At 41.8% G+C, this 21,914-nt stretch overlaps 1 protein-coding gene across 11 annotated transcripts in view; it reads left to right on the plus strand.

Annotated features, from left to right (window-relative positions):
• inpp4b (inositol polyphosphate-4-phosphatase type II B) overlaps positions 1–21,914 on the plus strand; it is a 191,256-nt gene that overhangs the window by 125,435 nt on the left and 43,907 nt on the right. For 10 of the 11 annotated variants that reach the window (XM_086032471.1, XM_086032469.1, XM_086032472.1 and 7 more), the window contains 3 exons: positions 5,918–6,023; positions 12,781–12,847; positions 17,120–17,267. In XM_086032471.1, coding sequence (XP_085888597.1) covers positions 5,918–6,023; positions 12,781–12,847; positions 17,120–17,267 — 321 coding nt within the window. Of the gene's footprint in view, positions 1–5,917; positions 6,024–6,965; positions 7,071–12,780; positions 12,848–17,119; positions 17,268–21,914 lie in introns of those variants that run through there. The other variant, XM_086032479.1, reaches the window with a different exon arrangement.

A 21,914-nucleotide genomic window follows, 5' to 3' on the forward strand; every position in this document is an offset into this window, starting at 1 on the left:
TTACTCTCCCTGCTCACTACACTTAAAAGTCACTCATCTCTGTAAATGTAACATACGTCCCATTTTCATTTTGTTGCATCGCTAGCTCGGTTTAACTCCACGTAGCCTTTAAGTGTTGAGGATGTGAGGCACTGAAGGTCGCCAGCCATGGTCTCATTGGATTGTCATTGATCGGCACTTAGCTCGTAGCGCCGGTCTAAAGCTAGGCTCTAATTGGGGCGTTAACATCGGGAAACATCGCGCGTTTAATTCGCGAGAGCCCCTGAAACGGCTTGCTTGCCCACTTTGTCTTGGATCGAATCCAAATGTCTTGATGGATCATTGCAAAGGCCTCTCAGCTTTACTTGCTAAAGTCAAGAGAAGGGAATCATTGTTTCGTTTTTGTTCAGATGTGCTGCAAAATTTGGGGGAATTTTTTTGTTACCCCACTGGAACAAGACACAAGCGGGTGGAGAGAGCTGATTGGTTGACCGAATGGGAGCAGGGCTGATGAAAACAGGTGGATACAAAGACACAACAAGCAGACAGAGTTGAAACGAGAAAAAAAACGTGAACCAGATCCCTACAAATGTCATGTTCAAACAGAAAATTAACAAAACACGGATCAGGACAGTTTTTCTGTGGTCAACATGAGCACCCTGTTGATTTTGGGCCAACACTTTGATCTGAGCCTCAGTCACCCCTTTTATCAGCAAAGCGCTTCGTCACTGCTGAGTCATATACGTCGGTCATCCCGATAGAGTGTCGAGCCGAAAGCTGGCATGCCACATTACGACGCGCCCCGCATCTGTCCTCAGTGAAAGCCATCCGTCGCTATATTTAGCCCACGCACGCAGCGTTATATGGGTCAAGAATCCCATCGTACACCCCTCCGGTGTTAGACTGCGCTGCTCCAGTATTCCGTCTGTGCTGCATCCCGGCAAGCTGTTTATTCTCATCCTCCCCGGACACTCCCTTTCCTTGGGCGTTATTTATTGTCAAGGGCTTTTTCAACGTTATCCTCAGATAGCTTATTGCGGGTTGTAAACAGCTGATGTTGTTTTGCTCCTCATTTCCGTGTGTCATCTTTTCGTGCACTTCCGCCAGAGCCTGAAAGCCGCAGCAACCGTCCGTGATCTACCGCTTATCCCGTTCACAGACACGGGGAATGCGAGTGTCCGTCCTGGGTGACTGTAGAGTTGCGATGACTGGTTGCTAGTCAGTCATGGGACGCATGTAAAGAGATGCAATTCACTTTCATAGGAGCATTTTGTCACCTTGCGTTCAGTCCTGGTACGCCAAGTTACCATGTGACGCGCTACGACGGTGCATTGCGTTACGTTACGCTGACTCATGGAGCGTTACGTTACCTCGTGTTATGTTACATTACATTATGGTGCATTGTGCTGTGTTATGTAACGGTACATTAGTTTGTTACGCTGTTCATGTGTTTGGTTCCGTTGTGTTGTGTTGTATTACATGATGGTGTGTTCCAGTGTATTACGTTACATTGCATAGTGCTACGTTACGTTATGTTACTTCATGTTATTTGCTGCATTGTTACGTTTCTCAGATGTGTTACGTCGGATTGTTACGTTATGTCTCGTTACATTACGTTTTGTTTCGTTACGCACTTTTCTCAACCGTTCACAAACTTTTGAAACTCAACCAAGCACGCAAGACGTTTTGCTAGTATCACCGCAAATGTTATAGCAGTACAAATCATTCAGCCAAATAAATCAGATTGTTAGTTAGACTTTGGGTTTGTAGAGTGGACATTTTCTGTGTGATTATGGATCTTTTTTTGTTGTCTGTACATGAAGCTTTTTGCTGTTCTTCATTGTCGTTGTCATAAAAAAAACAACAAAAAAAACACTTAATCTGACAGTCAGTCCCTCCATTCATTTGTTTGTTGGCAAACTCAATTAATGCCAGACTTTGTAGAGGGTTGGTGCATGGGCCATCCTTTGGAAAGTGACATATTTTGTGACTTTTTCCATATTCCCTAATAATGTAGGTATGTGTGAACAGCAATTGTTTTGCTGTAGTCTGTATTTGAAATATTTTGAAGAAAAAAGATAGATTTTGCATATACCCTTGGTCACTAAGCCTGTACAATTATTTTTCTGCAAGATGAAAAAAAAAATGTTTGCACTACTCTTTGTGCTACTTGCACTGGGGCCAAGTCGATCAGTAACCGAGCAGAGGGACCTGTGGTGTTTGCTAGTTGGCACCTATTTTTTGTCATTTGCATTATCATGCATCCCGAACATTTAAACACATTGACGATCATGTTTAGAATTGTTCGACCTTGGCTCATTCTAATTCCGACTGCCTCTGACACACTCTCAGTCTTCCATTCATTTCCCCTCTTTTGTAAAGGTGAAATTTAATTATTCAACAATTTATGAGCTGGTATTTCACAATAGAACCAAGAGTCAGGCTGAACGCTTGCATGAAAAGTGATATGTTGTAGTCCCAGAAACATCTAATCAAAGTCCAAGCAAAAGGATATGTCAAGGCTATTTTGAAATGAAAGTGAAAACAAATGTTGACATTGAAAAGTCAATGTGTGATCACAAATAAGAAAACAGCAACTTGTCACTGATTTTTTTAACTTTAAAAAAAAAAAAAAAAGTACTTGGAAACCATTCAGCCATCGTCTCATTGGATTTTATATCGATTTTTATTTTTTATTTTTATTTTATTTTTTATTTTTTGGATGAATTCGATGTTTATTTTGTTGCGTACAGTTACAAAAATACGAAATTTGAGTCATTTACCCTTTTAATGTGTCGCTTTTCGCCCCCATTGGCCTCCGTAGCTTCCGCCCTTCCCGTTGTTTCGGTCACAGAGCTACATACTCTTTAGAGTAGTGCAGCATGGCTACGGCTAAAGGGAGCAAAATGTTCGTTTCCAAGAAAGGAGTTGTGTCATCAGTGGTTTGGAAATGGTTTGTGTTTGTGGTGACAGACATGGAACAAGTGTCTGCATTCCGCCAAGTTCAAAGCGCATTGCAACAAAAGGCAGCAGCGCAACCAACTTATTTCAGCATCTAAAACAGAGACATCCAATCGAGTTGGTGGAATGCCATGTTCAGAAATTGACTTTTTGCTTTTTTTTTTTGCGAAAATAAATGGAAATTTCATTTTGTAGGTAATTTTGCTCAGCCTTACTATTATGAATTTATGTGCCAAAGAGGCCTAACCTAACCCCATCAACACAAAATTGGGTGGACATGTCTATCCTAACAGGACTTACAAAAAAGGACCAAGGCCCAAAATTTGGGCAAACTCCAGAGATTGTACTTTGACAAATTCCTACTAGGGAATTCACTTAAATGATCCTCAAATTGCAAGCAGGTATCCTAGTTATCCTAGCTTTTTGTGCCTATGTCATCTAATGGGGGCGGAGCATTGCCTCAAAGTTTTATGATCATTTTCACCCTGAAAAAGAGGCCTGGGAAGTTCGCAGAAAAATAGCGTCAACATCAGTTTGACCCATCGAAACAAAATTGGGCGGACGTGTCTATCATAGCGAGACGTATGAAAAAGTTTCAAGGACCCCTGCATGCAATTGAACAGGAAGGCAGCGATTTTGGGTGAAATATAAACATATGCCCCAATCATAAGCAGGTATCGACATAGTTTGACGATCACTTCCAGGATTCACTAAGCGTGAGCGATGGCCCCTTCATCGCTGCTCGCAGCTTAACGCTGTTACACTAAAGCCCTTTCCCTAATAAATATTTGTCCGCCGGCAGTGCCAACATCCCAGAGTCATCCATCTGAACAACATTGTATCTGTCGCTTTCACAAAGGTGTGTAATGAAGTGCTGCCATGAAACAGATTGTGGGCCAAAAAAAAAAAAAACTGCCCAGGAGGGAGGGGGCGAAGTGGACATTTATTACAACCTTTACGCACATTCTATTCCCCCAGGAAGGGCGTGCCACCATAGTCTGTGAGGAAATTAATGCGTCTACACCTTTTTATATAACTTTCTTTTACAGTGTCGCATTAAAACAGCGCTAAATCAAATCATGTTGGCCAACTGGAACGATTTAATTTCCTCACGTCCAAGTACCTCCCGCCACCAGGTGTTGACTTGATGTTTGGCTCTGACTCAAAAACAAGCCTGTGGAAGTTGCATTAGAAGATTGAGATGTCTTTAAAAAAAAAAGGGGGGGGAGGGCGGGAGCAGCTGGGAGGGAGCGGAATGTCACCACCTCCCCCAGATATGCTATCATGGAATGGGATACATGTTAATCTGGATTCCCTCAGTGATGCGCATGACGGCGTTTGCTCAAAGTCAGGGTGACTTTTGGCGTCTCAAGTTTTGCGAGGGCCAGCGAGATGATGAGCAACTGGGAAGAGGGGGGATGTTAGAGTAAACATTGTGACAGGTGTCTGACGAGGCCACACTGATTGGATTTATAAAGAAGGCTGTGTTTTTTCTATCTGCTGTTTGGGGGGGTGGGGGGTGGGGGTCTGGTGGTTGGACCGCAATGATATGAGGATCCAACAAAGGCTTCTGTGGCTCTACGACTTGCAGGCACAATAAACAATAGCATACAAGTTTTCTAAAAAAATCTATAATTCTCAGGTTGTCTTCAAACAACATAATGTAGGCTTTTTTTTTTTTAAATAAACAATAAACAAACCCAATGTGTGCATTTCCTTGAACATCATGAAAACAGGCTAGACCAACCATACAGTTTGTATGTGTGTGTGTGTGTGTGTGTGTGTGTGTATATATATATATATATATATATATATATATATATATATATATATATATATATATATATATATATATATATACATACATACATACATACATACATACATACATACATACATACATACATACATACAGTATATGTGTGTATATACGGGCTTTGCATGAATCGGTGGTGAATTGAAAATTTAAATTGACCATTAAAAATAAATGCCTAATCTGAATTTTTCGGATTCGAGTCAGAATGGGTTGTAGTAGAGCCATGCTATATCGAATCAAATCGTTACCCGACTGAGTCGAACCCCGTGTATCGAATAACCTTTTATCGGAGTATAATTGAGCATATTCCGTGTACTTCACATATGGATTTCCATCATGTTGAAGACTAAATTTAGAGTCTTCTTCACCAAACCTAATATGGACCTTTTGGTAAAGACTCACGCCTCCCTCACCATCTGAATGTCCCAACCACCCCCAAAGTCCCTCACCTCATCGTCTTGTCTGCTCTTGTCTCTCGGGTGTGATCCGATTTTTCCCTCTGGCCAGCCAAGATGGATTATCCGTGAGAGCATCTCTAATTCGACTCCATCGCCATCCTTTTCCTTTTCTTGTCTCCCGTCACCACCCTCCCCTAAGCCTCCCCTCACGTACCCCTGCACTTGGCTTGCCTGATCACCGGCTGGCACCCGATATTTCCTCCGGCTGGAGCGTAACTGAGCACATTAACAATGCTCCCTGTTGCCCGTGTAACACCTGGGGATCATTTTTCTTTATTCCGCAGCGTTGGACTTTGAGCCAATACCATAGATTTTCTATCAGCGACTTAATCGAACAGGAAAGAGGGCGTCGCGGTGTGAAATCTGTGGTATCAATTTGGTGTCCATCAGAGCGCATCACCGGGGTTATTAGACGGCAATTTAGAGCGGTATATGGAGCACACCCTTGCCTGAGCCCCATTAGCTTCCCTACGGAGGCATAAGCAGAATGCCAACTCTTCAGAGTCTTAATTAATAATGTCTCAACCCCCCTTGGCAAAAGGTATCAGAACACGTGGATGTTACATGGAGTGGGAAGATTTTCTTTCAGAATAATTTCAATATATTTTTGAAACAGCCTTTTGAAAATATTTGTCAATGTACTGTTTATTTGCTTACTTCTTCATTTCTTACTCACTATCTCTTCTTTGTCTGTCCCGTTCAGGTCATCTGATGGTGGGTGCGCAGCCGGAACAGTGGTGGTGAATCGACTGAAAATGGGTGAGATGGAAGAAGCGGAGCACATCACCAGCGACGTACCGTCCCAGAAGGTAAGGGGACAAAAAGGAGAAGGGATTTTCAAAATGTGATGTGTGTATCCCTGGGTGGTGCTCAAGCGCTCTCCATGGGGTGCGTAGAATTGAACGTATAATGACAGTAGCGCCGAAATAATGAATCAACTTGAATCATTCTTTTACAAAATATATTGAAGCAAAACCTTTGCCTGGAAGGTTTGAAGTGATCATTTTACCGCATAGATTCATGTTAGTGTGTCTCCTTAACATTTAAAAGGTAAGTTTGACTACACAGAATGAACATTGGAGATTTCGTCAACATCTTTCAGACTTGTCGTAATTAAATTTTGAACAGTTGGAATTTTCATTCAGGATGTGTGTAATCGTCACTAGTTGAAAACAGAGCTATAACGGTTTTGGATTTTTCAGTTCCATTTCCGTTTCTATTATGTTTTGAGTTTTATTTAAATTCAGTCAATTTTAATTAGATTTAACAGTAGGTATGTACATTTTTACTAGCTTTTTTTTTTTAGTTTTAGTATTGTTTTTTTTTTATACTGTGTATATGGAGTATTTCTCAAGTGCAAGATTAAAAAAAAGGGGGGGGGGGGGGACAAATAATCAGTTGGACCCAAGTATTTTATTTTCAATTTTCAAAGGAAGGTGATTGTAGGACAGGTGTTCCCAAGATGAAGTGTGCTCGCCCGCGGGTTGCAACTACCTATTGCGTCACTTTTTTATCAATTTAGTCAAACTTCGATGCAGTGTTTTCAATCATAATTGTAATTTACACACGCAAATGCATTTTTATGCAAAAGAGAGCAGGTGTGCCACGTTGAACGGGAGTGCGTGGCCTGAAAAGTTTCCGGAAGGCTGCCCGGGGAAATGGGAGCCCATAATACATCTCAAATCCACCAATGAGATTAGAGGACTTCCAATGTGGCCTAATGGGGATTTGCAATGTGTGTGCGTGCACTAATCTCTTACAAAGCACTCATCTTCCCTCGAAAGCCACCATCACGGGAGTAACCGGACCTTTTTCCCTTATTCCCAATGGGATGCCGGCACGCCAGGAATGACGTTGTATGTATTCTTTCCGAATGCCCGTACACGCTTAGTAGCGCTTGTTTTAAATCGGGGTCTGTTTAAGGAAACGTTGTGGTTTTCTTGCACCACACCGCATGGCTTCAGAGTTTTTTTTTTTTTTCTTTTTTCTTCTCTGTGTGCGTGCGTGTGCGTGTATACACATGCATCACTGTCTTATATAATTGGCTGAGGGCTTCTCACATGGCTGACTGACTTTGGGTTGTGCCCACTCGTGTGGCTGGTGAAGGGAGGTTCCCTGCCAGGCTCCGCAGTGTCACTGACAATCTGCCCATGTCTTGATGATGAATCTGTCGCCCTCTGTGTGCGTGGGTGTGTGTGTGTGTGTGTGTGTGTGTGCGTGCGTGCGCGTGAGTGTTGTCATTACACACATATTCTGCGTGTGTTGTTGCAGAAGATGAAGGGAGGCAGATGATAAAAACTGAAAAGGAGTGTGGGTTAGTGTGTGATCTGTGTGTGTTGTCGCGCCACATTTCTGTTTGTGTGTGTTGTTTCTGCAGCAAAAGACGGAGGGAGGGATATGACAAAAAATGTGTGTGCGCGTGTGGCATGGGCTTGTGCATGTGTGTTGTCACTGCTCATTTCTTGTTGTATTAGTTTTGTTGCAAAAGATGAAGGGAAGGACATGTCAAAAATTGGTTGTTAGTGTGTGTGCATGTCTGCCTAGACTGTATGCATGTTGGCAAAAGAACCCATTACAGGAATCCACAGGAGGATAGAAATTCGTAAATAGGAAATCCACAAATATTTGATGCCCCCCTAATTTTTTATTCACTTTACTATATTTTGAACTGTAAATACCCCACAAACCATGTCCCCAAAGTACCATTTTAAACTTATCTTACAACAAAACAAACAAAACAAAAAATAAATCACTTAATGATTAGATTTTTAAAAAGTATGTTGCCAATTACCAACACCAAGTCTCACACGCCTCCACACAGTGTGTGTGTGTGTGTATGTGTATGCAGGCAGTCCTCGATTTACGATGTACATTGATGTTTCGACTTTTCTTCCGTCCCCAGCATCATAGTGAATACGCTTACATGCAGTCAATATTCGGGTGAAGGTCAAAATTCCGATTTCTGAAACATTCTGAAATATCCCGTTTACATGAATGAGTGGAAAGAGTTGCTCCGGCATTTGTATAAGCCACTGTGATGGCGTCGCATGGCGTTGTTACCGAAGTGGACGTCATTTCCGCGCGTTACTTTCAACTGTCAATAAAACACTTGATATTCACGTCGCTCACCAGCTGAACGAAGCAGCCGGTTTCCTCCTCGCTCCAAAAGTGTGCTTTTGTGCTGCGTCTCTGAACTTCTTTACCTCTGCTTGTGTATTTGCGATGGATTTCGTGCCAAACAACGCACTTCCGCATACAGGCACTTCCGGCACTACAAAGACCAGTATTCCTTGCGGTTGTCTCGATCGTGTCGATGTGTGCCGGCAGCATCTTTGCCTTTTTCGCCCTCCTTGCCTTCTTCTCCATCCACCTCTCAGCAGTAATGCTAAGTACAGCATCTTATGTTTTTATTGTAATGTATTATTATTATTATTTTTTTTATATACCAAGCATTTTGCTGTAAATTTTAACAGTGAAATCCGACATACGGCAAAATTCAGGTTACATCGCCAGTGTAGGAACAGACCTCGTGCAAATACGGATGGCTGTATTTATGGCAGTTGTTCCCTTATGCTTTTTAAACTCAATCAAGAATCTTCGCTCTCAATTGCTCCTGAACCAGCCGTGCACCGAAACTTCCACATTTCTGTCTTTAGGTATCCCGCTTCGCCCTCACGCATGTGCACAATACACATTGTTTATTCACTTCACAGTTGACCTCACTATTCACGAGGGTTTGGGACTGGCCCGCACCACGAAGAGCCAAAATTTGCATTTAATTGACGCCCACTGAAATGCGTTTGGAAAAAAATGACAATTAAACCCTAGTGTCAAAGACTTCATTTTGAAGATTCGCCATGAAAAGCTGAAAAAAAATATATATATATATTTAATTGACACCCATTGAAATCCATCCATCCATTATCTGTACCGCTTCTCCTCACAAGGGTCGCGGGGCGTGCTGGAGCCTATCCCAGCTGTCTTTGGGCAGTAGGCGGGGGACACCCTGAACTGGTTGCCAGCCAATCGCAGGGCACACAGAGACAAACATCCGCACTCACAATCACACCTAGGGGCAATTTAGAGTATCCAATCAACTTACCATGCATGTTTTTGGAATGTGGGAGGAAACCGGAGTGCCCGGAGAAAACCCACGCAGGCACGGGGAGAACATGCAAACTCCACACAGGGAGGCCGGAGCCGGGATCGAACCCACGACCTCTGAACTGTGAGGCGGACGTGCTAACCAGTCGACCACCGTGCCGCCACCCATTGAAATGCATTTGGGAAAAAAATGACAATTAAACCGTAGTGTCAAAGACTTCATTTTGAAGATTCACCACAAAAAAGATGAAAAAGTGTTCAATTATGTAAAAATGCCAACTGAGATAAAGACATATATCAAATCCCTTCTTTTTGTAATAACCTAGAAAAGATCACCCTTGGCGTGGGTCGGTGTGCGTTTGCACATTTCTCCTTGTGTCTGTTGTTCCTACTGCAGAAGATGAAGGAGAGGGACATGTCCATGTGTGTCCCTCATGAATACTGCATGTGTGTGACCTCATAAACCAAGAGCGAGCCTCTGATCACCTTTTGATCGTGAGCCCATGAAACACATGCTGACAACTATTGGGGAAGGGGTAAGGGGTCTCTTTTCCAGACTGTGGCCCCAGGCTTTTCCTCTCCTCAACTCGATCCTCTTCCGAGACCTCTTGCCACTGCTCAGCGCTATCGTACGAGCGCTGTAGCGCCTATCTGACTCTTGCTGCTGATAGATGAGGCCTAGCCAACATTATGCTTCTTTTCCTGTGACAGCTTTGCCTGTCTAACCTTGTTCAATGACTCATGCAGCAAGAAAAACGGCCTCTTGTCACGATTTGTGTGAAGAGGAGACCAGACTTAATGCATCATCCCGGTACGTGCGCATCACAAACATAAGGCCGTGTCAAGACGGATATGGATGGCATCTGAAGGCAATGTATATTTATTTCTATTTTTTTTTGTGTGTTTGGATTCCAAATTGTGCGACCGTTGGTCCTGGGAGAGGCTCTAGCGCAGGGGCACTCATCCTATTTGTGGCCCTCAACCTATTCAGGCCCTTTCCAAGGTCAGGCGAGATCAGGTGTTCTCATCGTAGTCTGACTGCAAGCGAAAGTTGACTTCGCACAGCTTAGTGCGCACGAGGTCGACACCGACTGCGAGGTTGGTGTGTCCTCATTGAACAATGTTTTCCTTAACTATGTGTTTTAGTTGAATCAGCACGTGTACACCTGGATTTGTCTTCATCCTAAAGACACGTTGACAACTTGTTAGAAAATGCATTGAAGTCATTCATTTCATGGAAAAATATGTTCATCTCGATGGTGTTGGTACCTTAAAGCGGAAGGCAACCCAAACATATTTTTTTCAACAATATGTTCCCAACAGGCCCACTAGTTGAAACATGGCATTCTTATTAATTTTGAGTTTGTGGAATACAAGTTAAGCAACGAAATCGACTCGTTTTTAGCCATTTCTGGGGGTGGCCATTTTGTCGTCTGTCGACTGACAATGACATCACAATGACCAATCACGGCTCAGATTCAGAAAACAGGTCAGCCGTGATTGGTCGTTGTGAGCAGTTGTGATGTCATTTTCAGTCGACAGAAGTGACAAAATGGCCGCCCCCAGGGATGGCTAAAAACGAGTGCATTTTGCTGCTTCACTTATATTCCACAAACGCAAAATTAACAAGAATGCCATGTTTCAACTAGTGGGCCTGCTGGGAACATATTCTTGGAAAAAATATGTTTGGGTTGACTTCTGCTTTTAGTATTTATTAATTTTCTGTTCATTTGTTTGTGTCATTGAAGCGGACTAGTTGTGTGTGTGTGTGTGTTTACCACATAAATGTTGTTGACTGTTTGCCACAATGACAATAAAAGCGACACGCAAGTACCTTGTTAGCAATAGCCATTACTTGTTGCTCCACAATGCTCAACTCGAGTGTTTTACATGTTTATTGTCAAAATTGCTATCGATAGCTGAGTTGTTGATATAATTTGCGAGTGTAAACGTTTGAGGATTATTGTTAATCCTACACTTGGGTTCAAATACCAAACTGCATTCCGTTATTCTTTCTCACACTTGAAGTGTGAAGCCCCTTTGTATAGTTACTTTCTGTGGTTCTTTGTCTTTGGTATTTAAAAAGACAATTGTTTTTCTCCTTCTCCTGTAATATCTGTTTTTTATTCATGGCAGGGGTCGTGTCATCTTTTGTTTTGTTTCATTCTAAATTTATTTTAATTTATACCAAATTGGGAATTTCATACAGTTTGTGTTATTTTAAATGAACATGACATTTAGTTTTGAATATTATATTATCGGATATGGCCTGACAGACCTCTATGAATGGACATTCAGCTCATTGAAAAAAAATGTATATGAGCACTTTAGGAATTTAATTATATTTTAGTAACCTTGGTCTAATACATAATTAACTTAGATAATTTTATTTAGATTGCACTTTTTACAGAGAGAACTCATAAGAGAGTCATTCATATAAAGAGTTTTTCACACTCCTGTGAAAAGTGTCTGCTTTACAGGTTTTTTTTCCCAATGCCGCTCTTCTGTATGAAAGGTCGATACACTCAGAATGGTGGGGGTAAAATTGACTCACAAATTTTCCAGCAGTCCAAGTAATTTCAGAAATGTAAATTTAGGTGAAATTTTCAATTGTCAGACTGTTGACCGCTTGCCATAGCCGTTTGAATGTACCTTCTGATGTCACCTCAATGCCTCTCTGGCGCGGAACATTTTTCAACTTGAGGGCACTTCGTGTCACACCAAATGGACACCTTGTGAGGTCTGACATGGTGTTCCATCCTCACGCCCTCACAGCACATATGCCGCGAATGGGTTCATCAACAGTAAATTGCTAAGTGCAGTGTGAAAAGGTCTCTAGTCTTTTGAAGTGAAGAGGGCAGGCACAATGGGGAGTTGATCGTGGTTCCAGCCATGGTAGCTGCAATGAACATCAATGGTCATCAGAGGCACGGGGCAATCAGCGAGGTCTCAGCGGTGGGTTCGGTGATTGCACTGCAAGGCCTCTCTGGATGCTTCTGTGTGTGGTTGGAAGTTGACAACTAGGATCTTTCTGTGTGTTATTTTCAGAGCTGGGAATTTTACCAAAAATTCGCAGTATATTTATTGCCTTCCACCTACAGCCGGGGTGGCCTTCCGCCGTCCGTCTATCCACCATTTTATCCGGCCGGATCAACTAAACGTTAAAGCACCTCGGCCGCTGCCAACAGGAAACTGAAGCCTCGCCGCCGCCATTGAAGCCTCACCGCGAAAATAGACGATTACATAGACGGGGGAAAAAATGGCCTTCCATCTATGCGTAGTCCGACTATTTTTTTTTTTTTTAAGTTTGCCGTCTATCATTTATCGCCTACAGAATGGGCGTCCATCACAGGCGGATAGACAGACCGGTCTGTCACATAGGCAGAATGCCCAGCGCTGGTTATTTTTGTAAATCATATGTTTGTGTTGGTCTTGTTAATTGTATTTTTGTGATCTTTGCAGTGTCCCTTAGTGTGCGAGTCTACATCCCACAGCTGCATCGACAGAGACCACCTCCTGACAGGACCAGGTACTTGTGCCCATTCACACCCCAGGTCGAAATGCTCAATTCGGATTTTGGGTACAATCCAATTTTTTTGTCTAAGCGTTCACGTGACATTATCAATACGACCTCGGTCTGTCTGGTGTTTGAACATATGCATCCCCAAAGTGACCGGCATGCGCAGAAGAGATGTCACTCACAACATAGTTTTTACAGATTTAAATTAAATTAAATAAATTATATTAATGAATAAATTAAATAAAATTAAAGTCACTGGTGAGTCTCATCATTGCACCGTGTACCACTGTCATTTGATGGAACCAATCACTGGTACTGGTGTCTGATGATTTGCGAATGACTAATGAGGAACATAAATGTCAACAAATCAGTCCTGTAGACTGACCATTGGAGAGTAAAGGTAGCAACAGAGCAATCAAATGTTCTGTGTGTGATGATTGACAGACACAGTCAGAGTGACAAGACCTGCCAGCCTGCGTAACAACTGACATGCTGATTGACCAGCGGTTGAGTGGTTAAACGGACCAATCAGTGGCACTGCACATTTAGGAGTGGCTTGTGGATTGACCAGGCAACACATTGAGGGAGGGTCCTCAAATGATTTAACGTAATGGGGAGTGCAACACTTGAACGTCAGGGAAGCAGATTAACCCTTGAACTTCTTCTGTTGTCGCTCCACCGCAGCTTCTCTTCCTCGCACCTCTTAAGAAAATGACTTCGGGAGAACACAACCCCCCCCCCCCACACACACACACCTCGCTTGCCGTCTTCATGCTCATTTTGAAAGGCGATAAATGTGAAGGATTAAACTTCATCGCACACATTTCATCTGGGAGGGGAAGTGCCTACCACAACAGGCTGCCCACCCAATGACTGCAAAACAACCCCCAAAAAATGAATAGCGACTCCATGACAACGGGCCTTGAAGTTTTGACACAGCGGGGGGGGGTTGCAACCTTGTGAAGTCAAACCTCTTCTTATTTCACTTTCTCACTGCTGATGGAGCAGCTTTTGCTATTCGCTAAATGTCACTTCTGGCCCAAAACAGCCATTTAATGGAATAGTAAATGATGAAAGTGGATACTTTGGCCCCAAAGCCAATTACCTGAAGGGCTTTGAAAGGCCACCTCAATGCTAATTGAATTAATCGCAACATGGAGCCTCTTTGATGAAGAGGGATGTTAAAAACAATGAAAACTAATCAAAGATTTATGTGCGAGGCTTAAACATGAGCTATTGCAAAAAGATATACTGATGCGAAAGATGGTTCTTGACGCTTCGTCACGATTCACTTGAATAGTGAGGGACATGTCAGTCATTAGGTCAATCACTCGTCATTGGTCAAACAGAGTTGAACAATTAATCGAATTCGAATCGCAATGTAGTAGAATGCAATTTTCAAATCGCAAGGCTGAAAATTGGGGGAAGAAACTGCTTCATTTCAGTCAGTCGGTGGGCTTGATTGTTTACATATCGCCGCTGTCCTGTGAAAAACACCCATGTCCATTTTTTTCCATTTTTCTTATTTTTACGTGAATGATGTTTCCGCGTTACAGAAACATGTCAACAAAACAATTTCCAGAATTGGACATAAGTGTTTTTCACAGGACAGCGACGATTTATATGGTGCATTTCATAACAGCTACAGCTGTAACAATGCACTTTACTTTAACAACATGGCAATAACACCACAAGACAGTGTTCAAAGGAAACCCGGTGTAGTCACATGCAGTAGTCGAACAAACACACGTGTCGCGTTGCAATATTTCACTTTTGGTCTGAACCTACTGTTACGAAAGCCAGCAGGTCACGCGGGGCTAACTCGCCAATATGTGCCGCAAAACATAATTTGCCGAAGAAGTCGCTTTTGCTTTTCGGGTTCGTGGCTGTTCGGGTGACGAATGAAACTCGCTTATTCCGTCAGTGGTTCCAAGTTTCTGTCAGTCCACCAGCGAAACGGCAGTCCGTCAGTGATGGACTGACAGACCTCCAGTCGATACTGACCTAACAGCTCACCGCTGCAGGTGTTTAACGGTTCGGTTCGCATGATGGATGAAAATCGCTTCCGTCGGGGCTTATCCCGTCAGTGTTTCAAAGCTTCCGTTAACGACGGACTTTCAGTCGCTACTGACGGAATGCAAACCACTGGCGAGCGCTTTAAAGACAAAAACACGTCAAAAGTGTTTTCAGTAAATGGAAGTCGATAAACTCTTTCATAGTAATTCATGGTTCATTTTCCTTTATTTTAGCATAAGCCTAACCTAAAAGACAAAAACATCTTTGGAAAATGAGTCAGATTTTTTAGCATATTTAGTGCTTGCGTTTGTTAAAAATACACAGGAAGAGGACCTTGAAAAAATAATGGCATATTAAGGGGGGGGAATAAAATCGCAATTAAAGTGTTTCAAAATGATTCAGCCTTGGACATAATATAGCTAAGCTCAGTAAACTGTGACTATGAAACTCAATCTGAAAAGGAAAAGTTATTGTTTGATTGACACAGTTTTGATACAGATTTGCATGAATGCATAACATCTTGGAGCGGAGTCTGCCACAGTACAGTAGCGTGGAGTATTTTGTCAGGGAGCAGCCTAAAGTAGCGCACCTCCCACTTAGGGCGGCCGTGCGTGTTTCAATGCCTCCAGTTGTCAGCGCAACATTTCACAGTGGCCGACCTATTGACTGACTCGCTGTCTGACTGCAGCATTGGGACGCAGAAAGCGGCGGTAAACAGCGTTTCAAGGCGCGCCGCTTTCTCGCCTCCTGCTGCTAGCGTGCAGATAAGAGCATTAGCGCTCCTCCACGCCGTCGACATTTTCACTTTTTGAGCCGCTCGGCGGAAGATGTGCGGGAATAGAAATTGGTTTAATGGGGAGGAAGTCGGGCGGTTTGCGGTTTCAAAATGACTCGACTGTTGCACAATAAATATGTAATTAAAATGTCAATGGAGAAAGTGAGGACAATTTTTCGCTTTCTGACGACAAAAGTGGAAGATGAATGGCTGCTTATCTGCGAGAGACGCAACTATTGATCATCAAATTGAATTTGTCTTTCTTCTCAGTTTGACTTTGAAGGATTTACTGTCCCAACATTGCTTTCTGTCTTTTATCTTAGGTTTACGACCTGTCACTCACACCCACTAATTGATCTAAATGGCAGCCATTGCTGTCACTAGTTGGTTGATTAGCTCTCTCGCTAGTCATTGTTGAATCAGAATGTTAATCCAGTGGTCCCCAACCTTTTCCTAAATGGAGAGCTTCTTCTTGGGTACTGATTAATGTGAATGGTTAGCAGTTTGATATGCACTTCTGAAGTAACACATTTCCATAAATTACCTTTTTTTTAATGTTTTTATTATGTTATTATTAAACAATGATTTGTTTTATGTGCAGGCAGTAATCGTGTGAATGATTCCTCACAATATTTAGGAAACGGACGAATGTAACACGTTTTCTATAAATCTCTGGTAGACTTTACATTTTCAAATGATCATTTTGACAACATTCCTAGAAAATCGCAATGTCCCATCGCTGGTCAACTGGGGCTACCTAGTGCCCATTGGTGAACCATGTGTTCCAAAGTCGCAGCCGATTTTATAGAAGGATAAAGCATTTATTTTGTTTAAAAACAGCCTCTGAAAATACATGTACTGTAATGTTAGATTTATTTATTTTTTACCAAAATGGCGACCAGCAAATCCAGTCTTGAACCCAATCTGCTGGGTTAAAATAATGAACCCACCCTTGAGTAAAAGTAACCCAATCTGCTCAAAATTCCCACTACTACCCACCTGTGTGTTAGGAAAAAAATTAGTCAAATTGATTTTGCCACCTGCTAGTCTTTTCTGAGCCTAGATGTTAATCATCACTCACAGTACCACTAAGGTCTTACATTGGTAAATGTACGTGACACTTGCTACATCATTCACCCATTGGTCATACTACTGTCCATGTCAGTCATTATCATTACATCGGTACTAATTGGTGTTGACTAGTAACCATTAAATGTCACTAGTTGCATGATTATGCAACTCGCTAGTCATTGATCAATGTGCACGCAGCGCCATTAAGCACTTAAAATGAAAATGGTGGAAGGACAATGTTTCTCTTACTACAAAAGTAGAATAAGACGAAGAACGGCTTATCTGCGGGAGGACACAGCTATTGATCATCAAATTGAATCCGTCCTTTGACTTTGAAGGATTTAGTGTGCCAGCAGTGCTTTTTTCCCCCCCCCTCTTTTCATCTCATGTGCCTCATTTGTATGCCTCCTTCTCCACAGTTTTCACCAACCCAGTATGCAAAGTATACAGGTTCCAGACAGTGGACAGCAAGTGGATGCTGGTGCGCGAGCAAATGGAGGAGTGCACGTTGTCCTTCAGCATCCCCAAGCAGCTGCTCTCGCTCTACATGCAAGAGGACATGAGCAGGTAAGACATAACGTCACATGAGCTTTTTGCTTCATTTCCGAATCATTTTTTCGGTTTCCAAGTCCAAGTGCACCTAACTGCATTGTAACAAAAACACACGGCGTCATTGTCTTCTATTATTGGCCGCAAGCGTTGTAAGGCAGTAGAAAGTTTCATGGACAAACTACTGGACAAATCATAACCAATTTCAGTCGGCGTGTATTTTTCCAATGCGCCGTGACTTGTGTTTCTTATTCGGTCCTACCTTCTTGCATGAGCTTTGAATGTCACAAGTAGAGGTGTGCATCTCACCAATAAAAGACGATTTGATATGTATCTCAATACGCTGGGGACACGATTCAAGGACAGTTCATTTTAAACCGAAAGAATCCGTCTTGATTCAGTGGGATTTCGTTTCGATATGAAGCGACGACTTTCTTGTTGACTATAAACAATATGAATGAGCTTTTCTGTGTGTGTGGGCGTGTGCGTGTGTATATGTATGCATGTATATTTACGTATATACATATATAATGTATGTAGTCAACCCCAAAATGTTCTTCACAGCCCCACTAGTCTAATCACAGCATTCTGATTGACATTGTGTTTGTGAAATATGATCAAGCTGTAAAATCCACCCGTTTTTGTCCATGTCATGGGGCGGCCATTTTGCCACTTACTGTTGATTTAAAATGACATCACAGTTGCGCAGGGCTCAGGTAACAATCAATCACGGCTGAGCTTCAGAAAACAGGTGAGCCGTGATTGGTTGTTACCTGAGCCCTGAGCAACTGTGATGACATTCTCAGTCAGCAGAAAGTGGCAAAATGGCCGCCCCCCCAAGATGGCCAAAAAACGGATTTTGCTGCTTAACTCATATTCCACATATTCAATATTAATCAAAATGACGTGTTTGGACGAATGGAGGCGCATAGAACATATTATTGTAAAGAAATGGTTGGGGTTGACTTCCTATTTAAAAGGGGAGTTCTTTTACCTTGGTTTTAACCTCGTTGCATCCAGTCACATAATGTTCTCTTCAAAACAAACGTGTGTACCGACACATGACAAATATACAAATTCAAGTCTGGTACGGCATGAGTTTGAGAACAGGTCAAGATCAGATGAGTCTCCTTCTTCAGGCTTGAATAAAGTTGGCACCACAGATCATTCCGCCGGTGTCCTGTCGTCCTTGGCAACCTCACTTCATCCATAACGCACGTGCACGCACACGCGGACGCGGACACGCACAATGTTTCCGGTCAGTTCCTTCTGCTCATGTCAAAACAAGAAAGATGAAAAATCCGATCCAGACAAACATTTGGTTCATAATCGTGACAGAAGAGGGCCGGGTTGATTTGTATAGCAAGCTCAAGGACACGCGCGCATCAAGTGCAACATACATAAATGACAAAGCCATTATTTCGACATAATCATGCACAGGCCTGCCTTTGTTTCCAAGCTTCTTTTCAACTCACTAAAAAACATCATTCTTACCAGTAATATTCATTTTATAGTACAATGCAAAAATATATATATATTATGATTCAGAAAAGAATATGTAGTAAAGAATTGTGTCATGGCATGCGGTTTAATGGAATAATACAGAATAGAGTTTTCAGCAAAGAATGCCAGCCATGTTTTTTTGGAGTGTATCAAACATGTCAGCCATACTTGAGAAATTAGTTGCATCGTGACAGACATGTTTTAGTTTGTGGAGCCAATATGTTGTAACGTGTCACCAGTGATTGTGATGTGTTGTACCATGTCAGTACGAATTTGATGACAAGTGGCCACCATTTTTGTGGGATTTTCTAAAAAAAAAACTAAAATGGAATAAGCACTTCATATGTCTCCAAAATCCTCCATAACAAATACGTTCAGGTAAAATAATTGTCTAAAGTACTCAACTTATTCCACTACCCGCACTGCTCTTCTCACAGCAGCGTTCCATTTGTTCTATTTGAATCGACATTTTTCTTTTAGGGCCAGTGATTGAAACGTCACAGTAATTTTGACGCATTGACTTGGAGAACAACTTGGAATTGTGGCTCCTGTGAATTTTCTGGTGGATATTTTTAGCTGAAACCAGTCAGCCAATCTGAGAAGGGTTCCCCTGGTAGCAGATGATGATTTGTCAATAAATAAGATATACTGTCTTACTCAAATTTGAAGGCATTTTTTACTAGATTTGCTCAAGCAAAACCATTCTCCAAAAAGACCATTTTTTCCGACACAAAAAACACACTTTCTCTGTAACCCATCATCTGATTTTCAAAATTCTCGGCGCACTGAACTCAGGTTGAACTCAGTGGCCATTCTAACCGGACTCAGCGTTTTGGCAGGCTGTCATTTTTGAGAAATCTTCACGTTGCTAATGTGAGCCATGTTTGAGGAGTGTGATACAAAATGCCATTTTTGTGGAAAGTGTTACAGAATCATGTTTAGAGAGTGACACAATGAGTCAGTCATGTTTTTCGGAGTGTTTTGCACTTAGCCGCCAACATTTGTGGAGAGTGTCTCACCGTTGTGGCCATGTTTGTGGAGTCTTTCGCAGCATGCCGCCCAAGTTATACTCAAAATAACGTTTGGCTCGGTCCACATCACATTTTTTTTTTTTTTTTAGTTCATTGTAGTTTCGTTTTTTTCTTAAAAGCTACATGAAAAGTGTGGGTGTCGAAAAGGGAGTTTGCGACGCCCAAATCCCCAATTCAAGACTACTACAAGTCTCTACTAATACTAAAAACTTGGCTTAATGTAGAGATTTTCTAAATACTTTCAACATAATAGCATGAGTTATTTTTTAAAGCGGAAGTCAACCCAAACGTTTTTTTCCAGACTGTTCTCTGCAGGCCCACTAGTTGAAACAAGGCATTCTGATTAATATTGCGTTTGTGGAATATGATTTAAGCAGCAAAATCTACTCGTTTTTGGCCATCTCAGGGGGCAGCCATTTTGTCACTTCTGTCAACTGAAAATAACAACACAATAGCTCAGGGCTCAGATAATGACCAATCATGGCTCAGATATATATATATATATATATATATATATATATATATATATATATATATATATAGTTTTTGTGATTCACTTGGATTACGCCACCACATAGCTTTGCTGGCTTTTGTTTTGTTTGAACTGATTGGAGGACAACGAGAGCCTGTTTCGGATCATGAAAAAGATGGAGGCATATAATTGCACTTGCTGAAAAGAAGCATCGATCGAAAGACATTCAGAAAAGAGAAAGTAAAAAATATAAGAACTAAAATCTGGTAACACACGCAAACACAGAACAGCCATCCACTCCTAGCCACCGTCATCCAAGAGAGAACGTATGCAGTACATTAAGCAAATAACTGCTGACGCTAAATTAATATAGGCTACTGTTTGATAGTCAATGAAAACATACCAGTTTACAATGCTGAAGTGTACCAAACTGTTTTCATTCATTGTCAGTATTTCTGTTTTGAAGGTGTCAATGGATTTGTGACAAATAATTAGCCCTCCACCTTGTTTTCAAATTTGTCACATACATGGAATTTGCCAAGTACATTTTTAAGAATGAAATTGCAGAAGGCACCTGCATATGGGCCTGTATTTTATTGAACTGACTTGGGCAGTTATGCTACTATGCTAACGATACGCAAAGACGCCAAGAGATTGACAACTTGGTAAAAGAGTATCAACATTTCTCTTAAGGTGAATAAAGCTCATAAGCAAAAATGGTTTTCTACACTTTCTGCTCCTTGTCAAGGTCCAATTAATGACCCTAAGAAATAATGTAAACTTACTACAGACAAACTTACTCATTGTGGAGATAAACACAATACAGGGGCGGATCTTTTCTAGTGCGTCTCAGACCCCAAAATCTCATCGCTTTATAGAAAGCTGTGGTGTTTGTTTTTTTTAATAACTACAGTTTATAAACAATATGAAATTACTTGGTTTCACCATTTTTAATAATGGCGTAGAATTCCAAAGGGGCCTTCTATTTTTATGAATGTGGCCCTCAGAGGAAAAAGTTTGGACACACCTGGTGTAGTATGTTGCGGTGTCGCCCATATTTTAGGAGCCTTTTGTATCGTGTCAGCCATGTTTGAGAGCGATCTCGGTGCATGTCGGCCATTTTTGTTGAGGGTGCTACATATACATTAGTGGAGTGCATCGCAGCATGACGGCCATGTTTGTGAGGTGTTTGTGGGCATCTTATACGAAGCGATTCGCACAATATACGGTAATGCTATACTAAATTCCTATCAAGCATCGTGCTATTTTTGGTACATCATCATAGCTTTAATTCCATGCCTTCACACCAAAACTAATATGTACCAAAATAAACGAATGCTTGTGTTTATTAAATCTAATATGAGCTTTGAGTTTGAGGAGGACTTAAATTATTTTTGTCAGCAATGAAGAGTGATTAAGATTCTGATTTGCTCCCTGCACGGATCATTTATGCTACATTTAGAGTTGATCATTAAATATGTATTAGTATTTTATCAATGTAATGCAGCACATGTGAGCACAGCAGGGTTTACCAAAGCATGACCACCATACAAAATGTTTCTCCCTCATTTGCGCTCGCTGGCTTTGATGTGTTGTCGTGTATTTTCAGCGAGGTGGAGGCACAGCGCGCCTCCGCACTCTGAAAGGAGGACGCACGAG

Source organism: Filicampus tigris, chromosome 6, assembly GCF_054856515.1.
Source record: "Filicampus tigris isolate MCC_2025a chromosome 6, RoL_Ftig_1.0, whole genome shotgun sequence".
NCBI lineage: Eukaryota > Metazoa > Chordata > Actinopteri > Syngnathiformes > Syngnathidae > Filicampus > Filicampus tigris.